The 23,130-nt window shown below is 44.8% G+C and overlaps 1 protein-coding gene across 5 annotated transcripts in view; it reads right to left on the bottom strand.

The window, feature by feature from the left end:
• lrp8 (low density lipoprotein receptor-related protein 8, apolipoprotein e receptor) overlaps window positions 1–2,620 on the bottom strand; it is a 111,915-nt gene extending 109,295 nt beyond the window's left edge. For 4 of the 5 annotated variants that reach the window (XM_029149525.3, XM_029149527.3, XM_029149526.3 and 1 more), the window contains exons 1-2: window positions 2,325–2,619; window positions 1,466–1,591 (exon numbers count right to left, since the gene is read on the bottom strand). In XM_029149525.3, the coding sequence (XP_029005358.1) occupies window positions 1,466–1,591; window positions 2,325–2,391 (193 nt within the window). In that variant the 5' untranslated portion in view covers window positions 2,392–2,619. Of the gene's footprint in view, window positions 1–1,465; window positions 1,592–2,324 lie in introns of all 5 variants that reach the window. The other variant, XM_041070702.2, reaches the window with a different exon arrangement.
• Window positions 2,621–23,130: the final 20,510 nt, after the last annotated feature.

The following is a 23,130-nucleotide window of genomic DNA, read 5'->3' as shown; positions in this document are numbered from 1 at the left end:
CCGACTGACACGGGCACAAGTTCAATCGTAGTCGCATGTTCGCCACAAACAATTACAGTACAGAGAACACACACACGACCACAAATGGCAGCTTTCTGTTACTTTCTATAGATTAACCTTATCCCAGATCTCCACTCAAATATGCAGCAGCGTCTCTCTTTCCATCTGCCCACTCTACAAAATTACTGCGCTGCCATGTTTCCTCATCATCTCCACCCGACACCACCCGCTTCCCTCAATCAAATCGGCCCCATCTTTTCTCCTCCTCCGCCTCCCTGCAGGTGATGTTGGGTTTTGGGGAGGGAGGGAACGCGGTGGCAGCGCTGGCATCTGTTCCAAGGGCTGGCACGACGCCAGCATCAGAGCATCACTCGGGTAACCACAGTCACACTGTGTGTGTGTGTGTGTGTGTGTGTGTGTGTGTGTGTGTGTGTGTGTGTGTGTGTGTGTGGCGTTCACACTGCCAAGGTGTCCACAGATGAGGAAGGGGTCTTAGTGGGGGCTATGATTTGGGGGGAGTGAGCCTTTAGAGAGAAGCTCCTCGCTTTGAGAGAGAAATGGATGGAAGAGATTAAGACAATGACCCAGGAGGCGAAAGCCAAAGCAACAGGTCAGTAGCACACGACGAAGCAGCTACCTGCTACGGAAAACGCTCCTCTAGAGTCTGTCACCTTGGAGTTTCAGCATCGTCCCACTCGCGTCACGCAGCGTGACCATATAAAGTCAACCGCACCTGTTTGACTGGACCTGAAGGAAAGCTCATTAAAATCTAATTGTGCTTCCATCAAGCGTTGCCCCGTAAATGTCCAATAATCCCCTCAGTCCTTCCAGTCAATGAGACGCGCTAGTAAATGTCACGGCATTCACGCCTGGAGCTCCCAGACGTCCAGCGGCGCCGGCGCCGCGTGGCACGAGGCGACGGGGAGAGTCACGGGTTTGACGCGCCGGTCCCGGAGATAAGCGACAATCAATGGGCGAGTAATATGACCATTCAAACAATTAGTGCTGTGACAAATTCATAAGCTCTAATTACTCAGCTGACTGTCCATGAAATTCCCTGCACGGGTCTGAAGCAGTTTAAGCACAAGCTCATTCCACAAATCACGCCGCATTAGTCAGAAGCGAGACGTGATGGCGCGCGGTGCCGCAGCATGGACAAAGCGAGGCCGTGCAGTCCACATGTAATCACTGACTCACAACAGCCCTGACACGATCTCTGCGCTGTCACAGAGGCTTCACAAGCTCCTGCTCCGATCCGGCCGGGTGCCACTTCTGGCCCACGCAGGGAAGTCATTCAGAAATTCCCATGACCGCGTGACCTCGCGGTGATCCGGGATCAGCCGGTCGGTCAATGCATGGACATAATCCACCATCAGCGCCATTAAAACACAGCGAGGTGCAGAGTCAGAGAACGTATGCACCACGGGGGCCGCAGCGACGGGGCATCGGCCCCTCGGCTACTTACGACAGTTCTCCTCGTCGCTGCTGTCCGTGCAGTCGTCGTCGTCGTCACATCTCCACAGGGTCGGGATGCACCGTCCGTTCCTGCACTGAAACTGCCCCGATTCGCACTCGGACGCCGTGTGAGTTCCTGCGAGGTCAAACAACATGCGGGTCAGTGGACTCTGCAGCAGAAGGACTAGGACGAAGAGGAGCTGGAGCTGAACGTCACTAAAACTGCTGTTTGGAGTTAGAACAGTGCACGTTGGAGCTACTCTCATCCAGATGTGGTTAAAGACACATCTGCTCAGCGTTCAAGTCTAGTTTCAGTTAGAAATGTTTGTTTTGCTGTGATAATATAAAGCTTCGTTACATAAAGTTGCTCTACACAATCTAATTCTATCACTCTTCTGCCACTGCTGCCTCCTAATGCACGTTTCTATAAACCCCATTTAGGGAGCACTACTTTTGCATGGCGCTTTTAACGCGTTAGTGACGCCGACAGGCTGCTTTTGTGCTGGTTCTGCCCGTCCGCCACCAGCGCTGAGCCTCCGGATCCGCACTGTTTCCTGGTCCAGCGCCAGACGGTTAAACGCTGCGCCCGAAGCATCACGAGCGGCCGCGCCGGCCACAACACCAGCGTACCGCGTTTGGACACGTGTTCGGCTGCGCGAGCGCTGTCTTCCGCATGCTGCCACCTCCTGTAACCGGCGACCTCGCTCAAAGCGCGGGCCGAAGTGGTGGAGCGGGCGGCGGCGGCGGGGCGGACGCGCTCGCGGGGAACCGGAGCTCCGGGCGGCCGCTCCTCCGCGGGCTCCGCTCCCCCGGAGCGGCGCCGTCCGCAGTGACACGCGAACGCGTCTCCTCGCGGACAAGTGTCTTACCTCCGGCGCGACCGATGTCCACGAGCAGCACATTGAGCAGCACGAGCGTTCCGACTCGCGCCCACATGTTTATATCCCGGGAGCTCCGCGGGAAGCGGCTGTGATCGTGCAGTGAAAGCCCACAGAAAGGATCCCGGCCGCGCACTCTGGCTCTGCGCTCCTCACTCCGCCTCCGCTGCTCGCTGAATGAGTGCGCGAGCAGCCCGGCTCGCCGCTTTCTCTGCCTGCGCGTCGCCCGTGACGCGGAGGGGCGGGTTACGACGGGAGGCTGGCGCTGCCCGCACTCCCAGTAGTAGGTAGAGCAACTACACCGACGCCGACGGGACCTGCGGAAGTCGCGTCCTCAGAAATTGCTGAGTCATGCTACTATGAATGGGCAGAGTGGGCAACTGCGTGATATTGACACGCGGCTGAACAGGTCACGTAATATTTACTGAAGCCTTAAAAAGCAACTTACTACTGTATGTTTGCAGGTTAAGGATAAATGTGTTTTATGTATCGGTTTAATACTGGAGTGCAGTGAACTGGGACGAGCGCCAGGTATTAAATACAGGGTCAAAGGAACAATGGTCGTGGCCTGGCCATGCATGCAAATACTTCATCTTCCGTGTTGACGTACCGTTAAGTTTCAGTTTCATTTTTCATTTGCTGTCTCCCTGCTCCACCTGCGCTCTCTCCTTTTGTGCAAGTCTTCTCTCAGACCCGACTTATATTAAGTTACATACGTTTTATTTTAAGGTCAGCAGCATTTAGAGAATGTCACGCTTAATCCAATCATCGCGGTAAACAATGGCACCGCTGCTGTGAGGAGCCCGCATCATTTCGCTCTGTTGCTATTGGAAACACTTAGGTTTTTAATAAAGTTAATGTATTCTAAAGATGAAGAGTTAGTAAACAATTCAGTTTGTGATTAAAAGAAAGTATGCACGATGTGTTCCTAGGGAGACGGGGCTGATGATAATCTTAAAGGATGCCAATAACTATCATTTTAATAAACATATGCAGCAGTTTATGCACCACAAAGAACAGAGCGGAGGCCGTTCCCAAGTCCCCCAGTTTATTTTCCATTTGCTGCACTGTAGCAGTGCTCCTGTGTGTGAAATGATTTTAACATATGAATGGACACATGCATAATGAATAAATCACTGAACAAATGGACGTGTCTTCTTTCCTTATACATTATTTAGTAAAAGGCGTGTGAATGACACATCAGCAGGGATCGCACAGGTGCAGTAGCATTTTGCTATAGGTTTACAGTTCAGGTCACCTGTGTTTATACGCAGTTGGAAGGAAAATACACTTAGAACAGGAAGCAATCACCTTTATTTTATTTACTTGTGTTAAAAAACTACGGAGGAGGAGTTGGGATACTGTAAGTAGTAAAATAGAGATGTACAGTTGTATACATTTCCATGTCTTTTAATAACTGCATGAAAGTAGCAGCTGGAGTTCCCTTCTTGTTGATAAACCTTCATAATAAAGTATTGGTATCTGGTATTATTATAGTACTGGTATTATCGTCTGCAATAAAAGACAGACAAAGCAAATGTAAATTGCAGCTCCTTGTCTTCGAGCAGACACTTGTTGTGAAAACTGGATTTGGGTAAAGTCTGCTAGGGAGACTGTAATCAAACTGAATTTGTAGTAAACCATGTTTAGTCGGTCGTGAAACAAGCCCAGTACTTCCACACAACGCAGCCCTGTCGTGGGGCCGAGGAGCAGGGAGTAACGCTGTACTTCCATACGGTCGTCGCGTCCCTGCACTCACATTCAGCCGTTTCTGATTTTTACCCCTTGAGGTTAGTGCTGAAATTGTGTTCATCCTTCATCCCTGCACTCACAGCTGGACCGAACCCTCGCATTCATCTATGCTGCGGGCCAGTGAGGGAGTCCGGCTGAGACCTTCAGACCTTTAAGTTGATTACCTACCTCTTCTTCCTCTCTCTCTCTCTCCATGTGCCCTCTGTTTTTTAATCTCCCTCCTTTTAATCTATACGTCTCTTTTCTCCGCTTTCATCCTGTCTGTGGCTCTCGCTCTCCGGCCGGGGACAGATAGTGCTGTGAGAAGAAAGCAGCAGAGCCGGTGGTCAGCGAGACCTCTGCCTTCTGGAACCCCTGTATGGATGCGTGCGCTGCTGGATTCAGGGCATGATCCGCTTTCCTGTCACAGCTTGTGACCCAAAAAGCAGGAGTGAGGTCCGGTCGATAGCTGGCGGGGCGCCGGCTGCAGGGAGACATGCCATGGATGAGATATGGACATCGCTGCCTCGTCAGGCACTAAAGCAGCGGAGAAAGGGCAGGGTTCAGAAGCTTACTGTCAGATGTCGCCCATTACCGATAATTCACTGATGATCACTCAACTATTTGATTTCAATGCAAATCCTTTGACATAAACGTGAGACGAGTCATTTCGGAAGCGGGTTTATGTCATTTTCGCTGAGAACCAAAACAAACTCAAGCTCATGTGTGTATATACTTAGGAATATGCACCTATTAGTTAATGCACCCAAAACTGTCTTTTAATGTTATAAGTCTATAAGTGTTTCTTGACCTTGAGAACAGATGCTACAATTCTGCATTATGTTTCATCCCACGTTTATGCTCCGTTGTCTCATCATCCCATATGAAAATGTCACAAGGTTCCGCGACGGTTCACGCCAGTTGTTTTGAATCCGATCACAGCCATCTCCTAACGCGTGGTTTAATTCTTGTTCACACTAAACTGTATGCCCGGGCGGTGAAAAGTGTGGGTCCGGCTGCCAGGACGAGTATTTTCACACACCGCCAGCAGTCGGACCACAGAGCCGGAGCTGTCAAAACCAGTGTTTCAATCAAACCCGACGAGCTCAGCGGCTGCGCTGAGTGAGCGAGGAGGAAAATTAGACGCTGCGCTAAGAACAGAATCTCTGGAAAGATCCGTGCCACGTTTGGGTCCTACCCAAAGGTTCCGTTTCTTGCCAAAGAGCCTAATGGTTCATACATGAGCAGACTTGAAGAAGTGCTGCCATCAAAAGCATTTATTTTTCTGGCAGTGTGAAGTCTTTTAATAAAAATGCCACAATATCTTTTTGCTTCTTTGTTTTCCAAGTAAATAGCAAAGATATTTGCTAACCCCCCATTATGTTGCTGTTTGAAAGACTACATGTAGTCTGTGTCTGTTTCTCTGTCCTTCACCTGTCTGCCTGACAGACCATCTCCTACATCAAAATGTGCTCTAGCTTTAGAGGGGTATTATCACAGTGACACTGCATCTCATATCTTACTGCATAAACCCCCATACATAATTCAAAGGCAGACATTTCTCTCATGCTCTAGTAATCTGGTTAAATAATTTGGGATTACATTGCCTCAGCTGCACACCAGTAAGGGGATCAGCGCTCTGCCCATGAAATGCCCTCTGTTGTGCGGTACAAAGGGCATCTCAGTTGCCCGTGCATGTGGAGTCTGGATAATCTCGCGCTGGCTTTAGCATCAAACACAGGCTTGGTTTCCTATCTGGGAGGCTTTGTTAACAGTTAATAGGGCTGTTTTCCCCAACCCCGAGGCTGAGCTGTAACTTTGACTTAGACAATTTAATCAGAGGTAATCACGCTGCGATGCAAACGTACAGGTTGGCAGTAAATCTGTGGAACCAAAGAAAAAACTATAATTTTACATTTATGAAGCTCATTTATGAGGTGCATCATCAATATAAAAATGACTGATAGAGAGAGAGAGAGAGAGAGAGAGAGAGAGAGAGAGAGAGAGAGAGAGAGAATAGACCCTACTCTTCCCGGTTGAAGCATCTTGGCCAATCTCACTCTCAGACTCTTGGCTGGTGGAATTAAATATGGGCCGCGTCCCTTTTCCCCATTGTCCATCTGCCAGATGCCTCCGTGTGCCGGGTTTAGTCCTTTTCCTCGGCTGCCATCAGTATTCCGCCAACATAACCTGCTGCTTCAGGTCCCAACCTACACATGAGAGCAAGGGAGTGACCAGCATCGCTTATTCAGATTCCACTCTCTGGTGGGGGAAGATAGAGGGAGGAGAACCAATCAACCAAGGGGCGAAGGATAGAAGAAAAAGGAAACGTCACAGAACAGGGAGACAGTAGACGGAGGTGAAGGTGACAGAAGACAAAGCAGTCAGAAGGGGCAGGTCCCACGATCCCCTGGGAGATGAGAGATGTGGATGGAGAGTTTGAGCAAAGGGAGGCAAAAGGATAGGTCAGATCATTAGGCAGACGGGCAAGTGAAGGGTCACAGCAGGAGGTCTCCTGGAAGCAGTGAACCAGAGACAGGAGGAGAGCAGGCAAGTCAAAAGTCCCCGCATCTTACCAGGCTCTCAGGTTTACCAAATATTGATTCGCGCATCCCTGCGTCATGTCTGACAGGACTTTAGGAGAGTAATCTTGATTAGGAGCCCCGTTCAGATGAAAGCAATCAGCTGGTGGAGTCACGTTTGACCAAAATAAGTAAATAATACAATCCACACCACCCACGTTTGGCCTGTGAGCAAATTCACAAAGCTGATTAACCCTTTCTGTGACTGATGTAGTCATCAATAATCAAAGGTGCAGTATGCTGAAAGTAAACACTATAGATCTCCTTCAATTCAAATACATCTGTACCAACCATCAAAAGAGTTCACTAAACTACAAGCCGTTAATTCATTCATATCAAATCCCCACGGTTTCCTCCGTACTGAACCTTGCTCAGTCAGCTTGCTGACTCACTCTCACCTCGGCTATTATTTCTCTTGGGGCTGATCATAATACAAATTAGCACAAAATGAAAATCTGTCCATCTAAATGCAAAACATTTAGAGTACTTCCAATTATTTTCACATTACACTTTGCTGCTTTTCCTCCAAATAGATCTATTTATGTGTAATTTCCTCAGCATGTACCTTTCCTACTGCAGGTTTTGATGAAAGGAGCTTTACTAATATTCTGGCTGCTCTAATAATCATGTTTAGCATTTGGCGACCAACATCTCCCTCTGAGCAACACAAAATCATACGAGCAGAAACTGATGTGTCCATATCACAAACACTTTCCCTCCCATGCTGAGTCCCATGAGGCCGCCTCTTTTTTTAAGAACAACAAGGCGGCGGAGGTGAACATGTAGTGGAGGTCAGAAGTCATGACACCATGTGGGAACAATGTTTTCTGGACCAAGAACCTCCAATTATTTGCTTTTCACTAGGGATTTAACTGAAGTGCGGCTACAATGTTAATGAAGTGTGATGGAAAGTAGGCTTTAAGGCCAACCTGGCTTGTGATCAGACAAGCATTTAAATGGAATTAAGGACAAGGGGATGAAGACAGAGAATTGAGATGAGGCCTAATCCTTCTGTCTAAGTAGTAAACAGCACCAGTAGGACAAAGTAGAAAGGAAGGAGTTGTTTATTTTCTTTACAGCACAATAATCAAAGTAACAGTGGGGGTAGAAACAAACCCTGGCTTACTTTTGATATCATGTCATTGTACTCTTACTTTTCTCTTAGTACGAGTCCTAGACTCTTCAAACTGTTTGATTTTCATGATAAATTCACAATTTTTCACACTGTCACTCTGTGCAGAAAAGCTCAGACTAAACTCTGACTTAAAAACAGACTTGTAATTTTCATTAAAGTCATCATTTTGTGTCATTAGAAACTGAATGCGTTTGCAAAATTGCCATTTTCAGTTCTGAGGTCGTTGCCCTTAGTGTTTGGGCTGAATGTTAAGAGAGTGATCTGAATCAGTTCTACACCGCAAGCAGTGAGTGAAGAGAAAAGGATGATTAATGTAGATCTGGATGCAGAAACCAAATCACAGACGGTCCCACACATGCCACGGCTGCTGACTCAGCTGTCCATAGAAAAATGAGCGATGTCGCTTATCAGAGTTTAGCAGGTTCATGTGTGTGTGAGCAAAGAGCCAAACAACATGGCTGTAGATGGATGAAGATTTATGAACCTGTGCAGACCTGTATACATTCAACATATGGAAAGTGAGACATGAGTGCTCGTATTTGAAAAGGGGAACATTAAACTACGCTGCCATCATGTTCATGTGGGAGAAATAGAAACTGAGAAAAATCAAGAGAGCAAAGAAGCCCTTTTCTCCACAGGGGGTTCTGCTCCACTCTTGTAGCGATATCGCTCACAAACAACCTCCCTGGGGGATTAAACGCAAGGACTTAGACAGCTAGAATAAGGCCCTGGTCTGTTCTTCTGCCGATTCCCTCCTGTGCTCTATGATAGGGGTCAGCTTAGACCACCATGTGCTGGCACCACGGTCCCTAAGCCCAACAAGAGGCGATTAAAATAGGTCAAGTGAGGCTTTGGCAAGATGGCTTTTGTCAACCCGTAAACCCGGTCTGAATACCTTAAAGAAATGAGACGGTGGGAAAGCAACATGATAAACATCCACTTGTTTCCTTCAGCCTCTAGAGTTCTCTTTGTTATGTTGTTCTTGGATGTGCACAGGATACAAAACCCACAGAGATAATAAATCTTACACATCTTAACCCACAGGTGTTCCATCACATTTTGTTTTAGTAACACAGGTGTATGTTTTGTGACGCTAACAGTATCAATTACACTGGCTTCTCTGGGCATTAACTATAATCTGGCCTCATTTTGAGAGCTCCAGGCTACAGTACATACGGTAACTACACGGCACATTTCTGCCACTAAACAAAACTGTTCGACTCCAAACACAACTTACAACCAACACCATATGCCCTGCTTTCTTAAACTAATGGTCTGGAGCCGGAAATAGGTCAGAGGCAGATTCCTCCTGGGTCGACCCCCATCACAGCAGAACCATTTGTTTCATTACATTGGTTCCCAGGATGACTGGGTAACGGAGATAACCGAGTTATCTTGTTTTAGAAAGAAATAATAATGAAATCACACCATATGGTGTTTGCACTGCAGAGAAGCCACAAACACACAGAGTGCATCAGGTCCAGGCAAAGCTGCTCCTGTACCTGCCTGTAAATCCCATAATAAACAAATCGTGTAATATTAATTGCATTCATAAAGTCAGTATGAGCCTTGTTCCCTTCAACATCACTTCATTGTCAAGATCGTTCAGAACAACTGAGGGACTAATAAATACTTTAGCCTATGAATTAATAGACTTGAAATGCTGCGTTGAAAAACAGAAAGAATCCAAAGACTACTCTGGTCTCAGACCTGTTAAAGGGTGTAAAGATGAACAGAGCTCCAGCTGAACCCTGTGATCCTGAACTAAGGCCTGGTGGCGATGTTTAGCCAGGTTATCTCAGGATGTTGACACCGTTAAAATTGCTCCTTCGCCCTCCTCACCCCCATTATCATTTCAGCATCGGCCAGATTGCAGCAGGACAGCGACCCACAACCTGAGCCCCTGAAGGTCACCGTCTTTAGGAACCGTACCCATTCAAGGAAAGTTCATGTTGTGTTATTAAGGTTCCATTTTTTTCATATGAGGGACAGCTCAATCAACCAAGGGACAGATCACAGAGCATCAAAGCAGTGTTTAGAGATTAATAGAAAGACTGTAAGAATTTCAAGAGAAAGGAATGGATGAAGTAGAGCAAGGCTGCACAGCTGGCACGAACAGGCTGGTCTGTTCTTTACACGAGGCTCATACTTTATGCACAGAATTCATTTAGTCCATTCATTGCGAATAAAAGTATGCTATTGCATAATTCAGACAGGATGAACTACTTGGAATTGTGTCTATATTAGACGTGAATACGTAAACTTTTCAATTATAACAATATATTTTTTTAAATCACGTAATACTGGAATTAATAACTACCACTAGACAGTTTTATTGAACTGTATTTGCACGTGACACTCGCTGCACAACAGCTAAGTAACACAGCATGCATAATGTGTGATGGGAGCATACGCAGTAATGGGGCTACGGAACGAGGGGAGACGTGGCTCGGCTTCAATGTGCTGGCATGCGCCGGCGTCTCCACCTCCTATCTCCCCCTCTGTCCGTCTGTATATCTCACTCTCGGTAATGACTGTGATTACAAACCTGCCAGACAACTGTAACCACATCCATCAGGCTTAACTCGTGTTGAAAGTCAGACAAGACAGATAGACAAGAATTATGCGCAGCAGGGCATATGAGCGCACACAAACGCGGTAATACATACACACACTGACAGCGTCGAACGCATCACAGTGCTCCCTGTCCTCCTCCAGCTCCTTTTATAACCCTCCTGTTCATGCAGAGTGGGCACCGCTTCCAAATGATGTCACTCAGTCTCAGCCAACTCTTCCCATGTCACTGCTAAATCCCACTTGACACAGGCTTTGTCTTTAGTTTGCAGCTCCCCAGTAAATAGACAGTGTTTGTGTGTTTGTGTGTGCGAAAGAGTGAAAGAAGGAAAAACAGAGTTTAACGGGTGCAGAAAGATTCCTGAAAACATTTTTGTCAACTTGTTTTGTCCCTAATTGAGATTTTGAATCAATAAGGCAGCAAACGCCACTGTTATCCAAATTAATTTCCAAAAGCTTGGCTCCAGCTTTTAGAACTTTTGATGTTGAGTCTTTCCTCTCAAATAATCTCTCAAGTGTAATTTTTAATTGAATATTTTATATTTTTTGTTTTAGAGCTCAAACAGATATACTCTGTGAAGAGGGTTTGCTACTGTCTAACGGTGGCAGGATTATCCCATCTGAAGACCTGGTACTGAAAGGAACTATAAATAGCAGCATCATGTTAAAATCTTACTCCTGGTCTGCTGCACAGATGCCACATGTGTCTGTATGTGTATCTCTCCTGAGCATGATGCAGATGACTGAAGTGGGGCAATGTTTCCACTGGTTCAAACATTACTCCTACTGTACTACGGCTGTACGTGTGCATGTTGGCTGCACACAGAGAAACAGACAAGACACACGGGCTGGTACAGTAACCTGGTTCAGTAAGAAGAAAAAGTAGTGTTTGAGAAGAAAAAGTAGTGTTAACGTGTGGAAGAATGGGAAGTAGTAAACAACCTGAATATATATTATATTATCTTAAGACGTAATTTCTACAATATCTGCAATTTGTAATGAGACCTCACAAAGATAAATATCAGGTGAAAATAATTCCATTGGATTTTCACAATCCTCTGCTCCACGTGAATGATAAAGCAGCATTTAATCTGTCTCTGTCACACTTTGCTTTGGCCTCAACATGCTTGAACTGAGCCAAGCAAAGCTGATTTATGGCCCAGATATACTGTAGCTTGAGCTCCATATTACTGCATAATTTGCCTTGGTGTTTTTTTTTCTTTTAACCTGTTGGGGGAAAATAAAATCTATTTACTCCAAGGGCTGAATGTTCTACGCAAATATGGGGTAGGTTCATAATGTAGGTTGTAGGGTCTGACATTGGAGGAGTTTATCAAATTGGAACTAAATCACCCACGATGGAAAACAAGAGGAAGGAGGGCAGAAACATCGACTGAAGGCACAAGAAACGGACTGAGAACAAAGGGAGAGTGTTATGGGCAGTAAAAAGCCCTGGGTCTTTATGCTGGTACCTGAAAGCTGGCTGTGCGTTGAGATATACACGGTCACAGGATGGCATAAAGTTGCCATGGGAAACCGCAGCACATCTGCTAATGAGACACAGATGAGCAGAGGTGAGGGCAAAGAGAGAAAAAGGCAGAGTGACAGACAGCTATCCATGGCCTGAGTCCTCTGCTCAGAGCCTGAGCACCATCTTGGGGCTTGGCTCCATGGCCACTCACTAAGCCTCACCCCTGGGCCGCTGGGAAAAGGGAAATTGTGAAGTGTGGACCAAAGTCACAGATCAAGCTGGTGCTTAAATTCACCCCACAGCATGGATGCTAACACATTCTTAATTTGTGCATTTAAACTGGGGGTAGTACATTTTTGGAAGGGGGGTAAACTGGCTCAGCTCTTCCATACAGATCGGGATGAACGATGGGATTTAGCTCTGAGCCCGGGCACCGATCCAGACATCCAGCCCCAATCCTACTGCTACACCACCGAAACATCAGCCGCACAAGAGCAGCTTAATAATGTCACATTGAATTCAGTCTGTTTTTATTTATTTTTAGCCTCACTATCTGATCTGTCCTGTGGTGGATGCTGTTAGAGTTGTGATGATAAAGCGAAATAAGTCAAGAAGCAATTATGAATCTGTGACTTTGGACAAAGCATGGATATGAGCTGTGTAACTTTTACAAGCGTTTTAAATGAGCATGTTTTCTAAATGATCTAAACTGGAAATGTTCAATTGGATTTTGAATTGGACTAATTATTTAAATATTTACCGTTTTACAGCTGCTTCAGACACACTTGCTTCATATTGCAACACACGGTTTAATGACTAACTGTGGTGTCTTTCAATGATGTTGACAACTAAACAAAGCTGTAAAACAGTAAAAGCACCTCATACTTAAATGAAAGAAAGTCAAGAGGTGTGACTAACTGCAGCGACACTCCACTGTAGAGAGGTTTTCTGTATGTTGTTTCCCGTCCCAACTGTTTGTCGAGGGGAATTCTACATTTTGTGTCTCTTGATGTTTACAGATACATTAAATTTCAGAATCATATTTTAAAAGTGACAGAGATTTATTTTAAAAACATCTAATAAGATGCAGAAAAAGGGAAATATGAGATGATATATGCAGTCATTGCAGGTTCCAAAATGCTGTAAAATTCCCCAATTATGCCAACAGCAGACACAAGAAATGTGTGAGAGTGTGAGACAGAGAAAGTGAGAATGTTGAGGAGAGAAGAAAAAAAAAATCGAGGCGAATCAGTGAGAACAGACGGATAGAAGGACTGCGACTGGACCAGAAAGATGAATCTGATAAATTAGCATTCCACAAATCCTAACGGGGAGAAAACAAGTGCAGAGAAACAAGTTTTCAAGAAACAATTAACTGTGGGCGCCACCAGCCGCAGTCTAAAGGTTATCTTTGCCATCATGATTGCATTCTTTCTTCCTCCGGCCCACCTAAATCTAGATAGAGAAGCACAAATTACTTCATCTTCCTCATCCTTCGCTCCATCTCTGTCCGTTACATTTGATGGTGATGCCAAATGAGATGGGCTGGGAAATAGCCAGGTGAAATTTCTTAAAGGCGATGAATTTAGATGATATCCAATCTTTATGTGAAAATAGGAGCTTGAGAAATGGAACCGCTGCCAAATCACTCAAGCCCTGCCAAAACCTTCATCATTCTAGAGTCAACTTTTCAAGACCTTTAGGAAAATATTGTTTTCTTGGGCAAAATTATTATTATTTTTTTAACATTTGTCTAAAAATATTAAACAATCAGTTCTTTTCATGTTCTCTGGTGACTAGAAAAACAACTTCATGAACATGCTCTGGTAACAACCAACAAACCACTAGTCAAAAATTACCAACGCTTGCAGTATATGGAGCACAAAGCGCAAATAGAATCCAAGTGAACAAGCTCTTTTGCATCTCTCAAAGTATTCATATTTGACCATACTATCACACTATCTTCGCACACACACACACACACCTTCCCACACCAACCATCTGTCCATGTCTTATCCTTCCATCCCTTGTGTTTCATTACAGACGGAGGCACATACATGTACAGTACATAAACCATGACTAAAAATCTCTTTGGAGTTAAACATTCACAAATTTCAAATGAGAAACGTTTTCATTATAACACATGTTTTATGATTGGGAAAGTTTATGACTTGAGTTTAACGACTTGATGATGATGATCCAAGACATTCTTACATATTGTCCATATGTTAAATGTAAAAACAACAAGTGCTGCTTTAGTGGTATTTGTTGTATTTCTGCAGAAATTTCATTGTAGGCTCCTGAACTATAAAGATTTGAAGCAGAGTAAAAGAGCTATCTAATAAAAAAGCCCATTGAACAGAGACTCTGTTCCTGCAGAAAAACTATATATATAAAGTATGTGGGGGATGCAGAGTGACAGAATGGAAAAAAAAACTGAGTGTGACCCAGACACAATTTAAGGAAAGCAGAAAGCAAAGGTGGCTTTAGGACAGAAATAAAAATGACACCACAGGGAACTGAATAAGAGCTTAGAGAAGACAAGCACTGGAGACGCTGTAATTGGGCAAGGTGCTGGTCAGAGAGAGAATCACACCGACGCAGTGAGAAGCAGGAGGGGTTCACTCACAGACGTGTGAAAGCACAGGTGGACAAACACACGTCCCACTGCACAGACTGTATTAGCCAGCAGGCAGGACCTCGGTCAAACCACGTGTATACACACATACACACATACAAACCACACTTCAGTCACCTGGAAAACACTTTACAGCTTTCATCTGCATTTGATCACTGCATTTCTCTTTCAGAGTATGTATGAACTCTATTCATTTTGGAAGGAAAACTATTTGCACTTAGAGCTTTATGAATGCACATCTGGTGTCTAATGTGAACAAAAGGTCCTGGAAACTACAAAGTAATAAGCTTTAATAAGTCACATTTATACATCAAGTCTATTTCACAGGTACCGGCACATCCAAAACACCAAATACACAGATCTGCTCCGGTGGACTCTTGTTTTCTTATATCTGTAAAACATTCCAACTTTCCTTTCCTTTGAGAAAGTGTCTGAAGCCTTTCCACTTGCATGCATACAAAAACACACCCAGGGGCAACACTGGCACAGCTAAACACACAGCCTCTAACGCACTGCACAGCCGGCGAGGCATGAGAGGAACAAACTGCTCCTCCATGAATACTTCTCCACCTGCCACTGCCACCATGTCCAGGTCCCGAAATCTTATCCGAAATCTGCACAAGCTTATTTGAGCTCAAGCTCGGGGCAAAATTCAATATAAGCCTGGGATATTTTTCATCCGAGCAGCTATTTTAATATTGTAAACAAAAGTAAAAACCCAGGCGAGGAGGATGATCTGCAAAAGTTCCCCCTGGCAACGATCAGTGGTGACATTGTGAAGTTGACACGGCTGAGCCTCCTGCTAAACCCTCACAAACAGCTGCTGTTGCTGCTGCGAGGCTCAGACAGTCCATCAGTTTGCAGACACTGACCATCAGTCCCTGTGTGACTCCTCAGTGTCAGTGTTACAGACTGATGGGTGGGCTCCAAGTCCTTTTCAAAGCCAGATCAATGAGAGCGGCGATATGCAGGGGGCTCCCACCTTTAAACCCTGCCACAACATAGTGAAAGCACACTAGTCTGGAGGGAGGGACGGTACATGAGGCCAGACAGAAACGCAGCCTGTGAAAGGCCTGGTGTGAAGGAACGACGCCTACTGTAGCATATAGACAAAGAAGATCGTATTCTCCCACTCAGCCGCCAACACAAACACTCCCTCCATCCATCACTCAACTGGGGCACAGGCGGCACAGAGATGATGTGGAGATGTTGACACCTCTCAGATGAATGATAGCGGAATGAAAACGCAGTCGGGAAAAAGAGCAGGGAACAGACAGCGACCATGAAACAGAAAGTGACGACCAACGTATAGCATTTATTAACGAGCTCAATATACAAACTGGAGCTGAGGCTGCTGGGACTTTTATAGGTTTATTACAAACACATCCAACTCACAGCTACGCTTCCCCTGGTTCTTATATGAAAGGGAGTTACTCAGGTTCCAGTCTTCCTGCAGGGAATTCAATATCACTGAAATGGTGAAAAAATACCAGACGGTCAAAGTCATCAATACATCTTCTAGGAGCCTTAACTGTCTAATGTGCCAATTCATTCCCCACATGCTGCAGCACTTAATTAAACAATGATCCGGACTCGATGAGCTGCTTTGTCTCTCTCTTCATTTGGTGCCATCAACACTTTGGCTACACATTTCAGCCCATGTGTCGTGGTAAAGGTTGTTCTGTCTATTTGAACACATTTGATGCCTACTGTAGGTGGGACCTCGCTAACTGAAATCCCCAGAGCTGTCTTTTCTCTACCTTTGAGGTACTTCACAGTCCCAGATTGAGGTTTTAATCATACCCTATCCTGACAGGGAGAAAAGCAGGTGGCAACCAAATCATGTCTGAGGAGCACTTACAAGCATCCTGTATTCATGAAATAAAGATTTTAATCCTTATTATAGTAAATCAACATTGAAGAGGCTGGCTGTGCTTAATTAAGGCGCCTGTGTTGGAGGGAAAAAACATTAATTGACATCCTCCAGAGTGTTTTGTCTATCTCTCAGTAGAAACTAATCAACATAAACTGCAGAAAACCAAGTAAACAGCTGCCAGAATATCACCAGAGTTCATTCACAATTGTACATGGCTGTCTGCTAATGAGGCAACACTGGTGAATGAAAATATGTACAGTTTCAGCTTTGAATTAGTCACTGAGCTCTGCTATTCAAACAGGAAGTGCTACGACTAATTTGAGCATATTGCATGTGGAATGAAGCAGAGAAAGCTTCCGTTAGTAGACAGAGAGAGGGGAAACACGGGCAGTGGGGATGTGAAGGAGCAGAATAGAGATGATTTCAGCTTATTGGGGGTGAGTCACTCTTCTCCCCCTTAGCATTAACGCATCCACCCGGTCACAATGCGTGACTATCAACAGAAAGCCCCTAAAATAAAAAGTCTGTTTCAATTCTTACCAAATTCGTCCTCATGCCCTGAAGACGGGCCGGCTGGTGGAAAAGGTCACGACCCCATGACTGGACCACTTAGTGCTGAAGCAGCAGCTTTTACACACGGACGTTAGTTTAGACTAGAACAGTGTTTTGAAAACAGGTCACAGGTTGTTCCCTGGTTAAAACATCACACACTGCACCGTCTCAGTGCATACAAAATGAAGCTAAGGACGCCACTTTCAGACACAACTGACTTCCTGTGCCCTCGGGCGACTGGACTGATCCCGTGACTCCCCTGGTAATCTTATTTCACTCCTTGTTCAAAGGGGTCACTCATCTCACAAATTACGCCTGCTTGTGCGTGCGCCGGCTATGCACACATCAGCTGACCTTGTGATTTGAATATTCAGCACGTCGTTCCCACACCGGAGCCGCTGTCATTGTTACAGTTCGTCACCTTGGATTTCCACTGAATGCAGCTGGGTTATCATGAGGGCTGGTTGCGACAGCCTCAACAAGTGTGCGTGGCTCTCCCAACGTCTCATAGAAGCTACAGACAGAGGGTGAAAGGAGTATTGCTTATACTGTACAGGATGTATATTTTTCTTTGAGAAAATAAATATTAGTGTATTTAAATATTGTGACTGGAAGTGGTTCAGGCGCTCTCCTTGTAGATTAGTGTAGATCTCCCTCTCTTTCCCCTCTTAGTGTTGTTTAAAAATAGTTTTGTTGTAAGTCTTTACTGAATTTCTCATGTCTAGAATCTCAGAAGACGCTGTTTGCAAACATACAGTAGCAACAGAGGAATTAGCCGCATGCTACATATGTGTGAACAGCTCACACACTCACGTGTCACCACATCATCACAGTAGGAGGGGAGCTTAGATAGGTCAGCAGTCTCTATCTGCACACAGAATACGCACTAGTTCAGTCACTGCTTTACAAACATTCCCGTCTCATGCGGCTCGTGTGTCTCTGTGCATAGGTTGGACAGGTTGCACAGCTGGTGCTTGGTTTATGAAGGCAGCAGGACAGCTAGGTTGTTTTTGCAAAACTAATCCTCTGGAAGATTACACAGCAGTTTGAAGGATAATTTTAACAAGGGATGGATTACATGTTGAAGCAAACCCTATCAGTTAGCATTGTCTAATGCCCGCTAAATCTCAGAGGACAGAGGGAAAATTACTTTCAGATGACCTGTTTGGTTTACATCTGTGCACAGGCCGCGAAGCTGCGCAGTAGCGTGGGATAGGCAGGGATGGATGGGAACCCTTGGGCAAAACACATCTGTATGAAACTGCCTGAATGAGAAATGCAGATCCAGTGGTTTGCATGATGGGCCTGCAGACTGAGAACATGCACAGAGCTCACACATATAGTTTATACACATAAACCCTCTGGCCAGAATATGCATTTGTGAATATGCAGCTCAAATGGCACATGAGGACAATTACATGCAATTACAAACACGTCCATATAGAAGGACACACACACACACACACACACACACACACACACACACACACACACACACACACACACACACACACACACACACACACACACACACACACACACACACACACACACACACACACACACACACACACACACACACACACACTTTGACTCACTGTCACGCTGCACAGGGGCCAGACCCTGAACACCCACGGGACTAAAGCTACAGGGCAAATGTGTTTAGTGACTCTACTCAGACGCCTTTTCGCTTGATATGGCGGCTAATGCAACATAATTAAGACTGCATCACACGGACACGGTTTGAGGGCTGACACACAACTGGAGGGCGAATCGTCAGTTTAGTCGAAGTGCAGAGGGAAGTTGCAGCGCAGCGACGAGGAAATGCAAATCACTAGTACAAATGGACCACATGGGAGCCTGCTACAAATAGACAGAGCAAAACATCGACTAAGAACGCAGCCCTGCGTCTGACGGAGCATCAGAAATGTGTGGGACAATTCCCTGAGTTTGACTGACAGTGAAACTGACTAGATTGGAATAAACATTGAAGGCAGAGCTGAGGGCGACAGGCTGTGCTTAACTTACTGTTCACCTACGAAGTCCATGCTGCTCGTACTTTTAACAGCTCTCATCCTGTAGCTGAATATAAAACCACCGTGATCTTTCCATCACCAGACTTGTGACCAACGACAATGACTCTCAGTATGCAGTTGATATCGGTGGTTCAGGATGACTAAGCCAAACAGACTGCTGCTGTGACGAGTGTCACGATGTGTGAGAAACCAATTGGAAAAGATGCATGAAATCTGTCGTCAGCACATCCGAGGGTCCTAAAAACAAAAAAACATAAAACTTAAAAGACAAAATACGGGTAAAATGTCAGCGCCACGTCATGTTTCCAGGAAGGTAAACATGTAAACAGGAAACGACTTGGCTCCATATTGTGCGGGTTATGAAAACTGATTGGCCCTCATTGTTTGCATGAAACAATTTGACCTTAAACTAAGCTAGAGAAGCACAAGCTCTTACAGTATACAGGACAGTTTGCATGAGTCGCAAGGTCCCTTATTTGTTAGTCAATGGCATAGCTCAGGGCTAGGAGATGAAAGCAATGGAGTCTTCCTTCGGTAGAAAATCGTTTTATTCATAAATATTGAGTGTACCGCTATGAATTAAATGATAACATATGCTAATGCTATAAAACGGCTCTTCCTCCTCCAAGGGTTGGGCGCAGAGATAGTCGTCATCTCAAAAAGCAGGAAACATTTGACCACCAGTCAAATAAACCACTCTGTGTGAATATGTCACCAATGACTTTTCCTTTCCTTCGTTCCTTCCATCCTCCATCCATTCATCTCCCTCTTCACTCCTCACCTGCGTTGGTTATTCCACACGGCCCTATTATCATTTCAAAGAAGGACACTGAGCTCTTGCACGGTGCAGCCCCTCTCTGAAATCATGTGGATTTTAAATCACACTCCTCATGAACAGTCAACAAGGGGCTGCCTGGTTCACCATGAAAGATGCAATAGGAAGGAAAACATCTGTAACACAGACAGGCCACCTTGCAGTGACACGCGACGGTGCCAGCAGGAGATAAAAGTCTCTGCAGTAGAACCAACAATGCATCAGCGACACATACAGAAATAGACACTTGTGTAGAGACGTCTGAAGGCCACAGCTGTGTTTGTTTCTTTGAAGCGTTTCCTCTCCTGTTTAGTCTTATTGACAGTTTTTACCCAAACAAAATTTTGCAATAGTTTATTTTAAAAGTGCCTTGTGCATCTGTGGCTTTCTGTACTTAAGCTGTCTGACAAGCTGTTCATCGGACCAACCTTAGGGCCTCACAATACCATCCATCTATAACGTGGCTGCAATGCAGGAATCCATCATATGGGATCGAGGTCTCCACCTCGCAATCAGAGGGAGGTGTGGTTACTGGGGTCAAAATGGTTGGAAAGTGTAAAACCAGTATTTATTAAGCATGTACTGCATATACCTGGACACAAGCTGGTGAATTTTCACTCTTGTTTTTGTTTTTAAACGTCTACTTGTATTGACTTCAAAGGATGTGAAAGGGCTGAAACACCCGCATGCATGCACGCCCGCTTGACAGCTATAGGTTGATGAGCGAAGCTCGTGATCTATGCATGTCACATCAGAGCGACAGCCACAAAGGACACATCTGCTGCCCACACGTTCGCCAGCGAATGACATTTAGCGGCGCCGCACTGGAATTGGGATGACCCCCAACTGCACATGCACACGTCACACCTTGTGCAGCAATTACAGGCACACGCATCCACCCCCATACAATGCCGCTTCACGCAACACATTTGCTTCCTCGCTACTTTCCACCTCTGGACGGTTCCTTTGCCTCCTAGCACCAATCTCTCACCTCCCATGATAGGACACGTTCCTCCTCTCCTCTCCTCTGCGTTCCTACCAGTCCTATTAAGGCAGTACTATAACAGTGATTTTCTGTTCGTGTGACACAAACGGAAAATTGTGGTTTCTCTAAATTCATCAACAGTAAATATTTGAAATAAATCAAATCAATCCTCCGCGGCTTAAATTAAACCCTGCTGTACTAAAGTGAAAAGACAAAATGATATTCTACTACACACGGATGCTGTTTGTGCAGATAAAGATCAGATTTACTTTGAAAGCACCCACTGACGGATTCTATGAAAACTGACAGCATTCATCACCCGTGTCGAAAATCCAGGTCATATAACTTAGTCTGGATATGTTTTTGTAGATATTCTGAGTGCAGTCCTGAACACAGTGGGTTATTTTAGATGAATCGAAGCAGCCAGGCTCTCATTTTAAACATGAAATCAGACTATGTTCTGTATTTCTTTCGAGCATATATCAAGCAACAAATCTGAGCAACAAATTTGAAGCAACACCACTCTGATGTTTTAGTGAGACACGGGGAGTCAAGCCACAGCAACTTAACACTGCAGCATTAAAGCAGCGCTTTGCCGCAAAATCTGACCAAGTTCAAACCATTATCAAATCATCTGGGATGTTTAAATCTGCAGACACACAGGCAGCTAAAAGCTACAGAGTACAAAGCTCAGAAACTGGCATGATAGAAGGATTTCTGGAGTCATAAAGGTTATGTTTCAGTGCATACTGTACCACCACTAACTCCTTCAGTCGAAAGAGACTGTTACAGAAGGCTAGTTTGCTGCTGGTGAGTCAAGTCACACAGTAAAAAAGCAACAGAGTTTTAACAAATCCACATTTGAATAAGGTTTTACTAGCACCGTCTTATCCCCCAGTGTCATATGGCGCTTTCCCAGATTGGCATCTCACACCATGGCTGCAGTACATGAATTGTTTGGTGCCACTAATTGACACACTGGGGACGCTACTGTGGGAATGATGTTACACATATCAGCGCGCAAAATACTAGAGCTATTATTAGTAATTACTTGAGTTGCTATTATCAGCAGCTTCAAATAGGAAGTAATAATAAAAAGTATTACTTGACTGTTGTATAAATAGACTGAAAAGAATCTTCAAAAATGTTTGGAGAAAATAGGATTTAACCTAAATAGACAAGCTACAGCTGCCTCTTCAACTAAGACCTGGCAGAGACGAGAACAACAAGTGTGTTCAGAATAAAACATTTCAGAGGGAATAACAAACCAAAAACCCTCTGGGCAGGTTCAGTGTACAGATTCATATTGATACAGTAAATCAACATAGTGGTAATAAACAACCTGCAAGTTATAAACATTGGGTTATAATGAGTGTACTTCCTTCTGAGCAATAGAGATACCAAGAACTTTCTCCTTCATAAGAGAACAAGGCTTCTCCCACATATTTTATACATCTGTAGGAATACAAGAGGCAGACGGAGCAGGACACAAACCTAACTAGAAATGTGAGACAGAGGCTCAGGGCGGAGCTGCAAAGCACCATCTATGATCGTAATTTGAAATGACGTGACCACCACCCCTGATAGGATTGATTTTCTCTATCTCATTTTATTTCTCCATCTGCTCGGGCGCTGGCCTCTCAGATACGTGCTGTGGGTCCACGACCAACTTCACAACAACTAAATCAGCTTATGCTCTGGCCAATCTCTGTGCACCGCAGCCCACAATCCCACGCGTCCCTGTTGGCACCAGACACTAGGTCACTCCCTCTCGTTGCCATTATTTGTGTCACACGTTCCAAATCAAACTACTTACTGGCAAAACTAAAAGCAAAGTTAAAAGCATTATTAGGCCATGTGTAAAGAACCATAAAGATTCTCCAGCACTTATGTTTAGAAGGATTCTTTATACGTTTGATGATTTAATATTTTACATATAAACTGAAATAAGTAAGTAAACTAGATCATTAGATCTCACAATATTTTTTGCTTTTTTAAGTTGTTGTAATTGCCTTGATTTGTCGTCTACAGTGCAAAACTAACCCCTCGACCCACGTGCACGACATGATGATAAGCCTTTCCATTCAGACATAGCGTCAGACTTTTCCCTCCATTGATGTGGCAAAGTGTGAGCTTAGACACAGTGCAGTGGGTCTGGATCCCCTTTCTGCCATGTGGGGATTTCACCGAAAATCCTGAGGAGATTCAGCAGATTTGGAAGATGAGACACTTTAAACACAGACCTCCATGTGATATTTAATGGCACAACGCCCCTACGAAGCAGATGGAAACAAACATTTTCTGCAACACGTGTAATGATAGCATGACCACAACATGGCAGGTGGTGATAAATAACAATTTCCAAGCATTTGTGCACCAGGTGCTTGACTCCAACTACTTTAT

The sequence above is a fragment of the Betta splendens genome, chromosome 4 (genome assembly GCF_900634795.4).
Source record: "Betta splendens chromosome 4, fBetSpl5.4, whole genome shotgun sequence".
Lineage (NCBI taxonomy): Eukaryota > Metazoa > Chordata > Actinopteri > Anabantiformes > Osphronemidae > Betta > Betta splendens.
The sequence above is the reverse complement of the archived record's forward strand: the minus strand, read 5'-3'. Positions and strand labels throughout refer to the sequence as shown.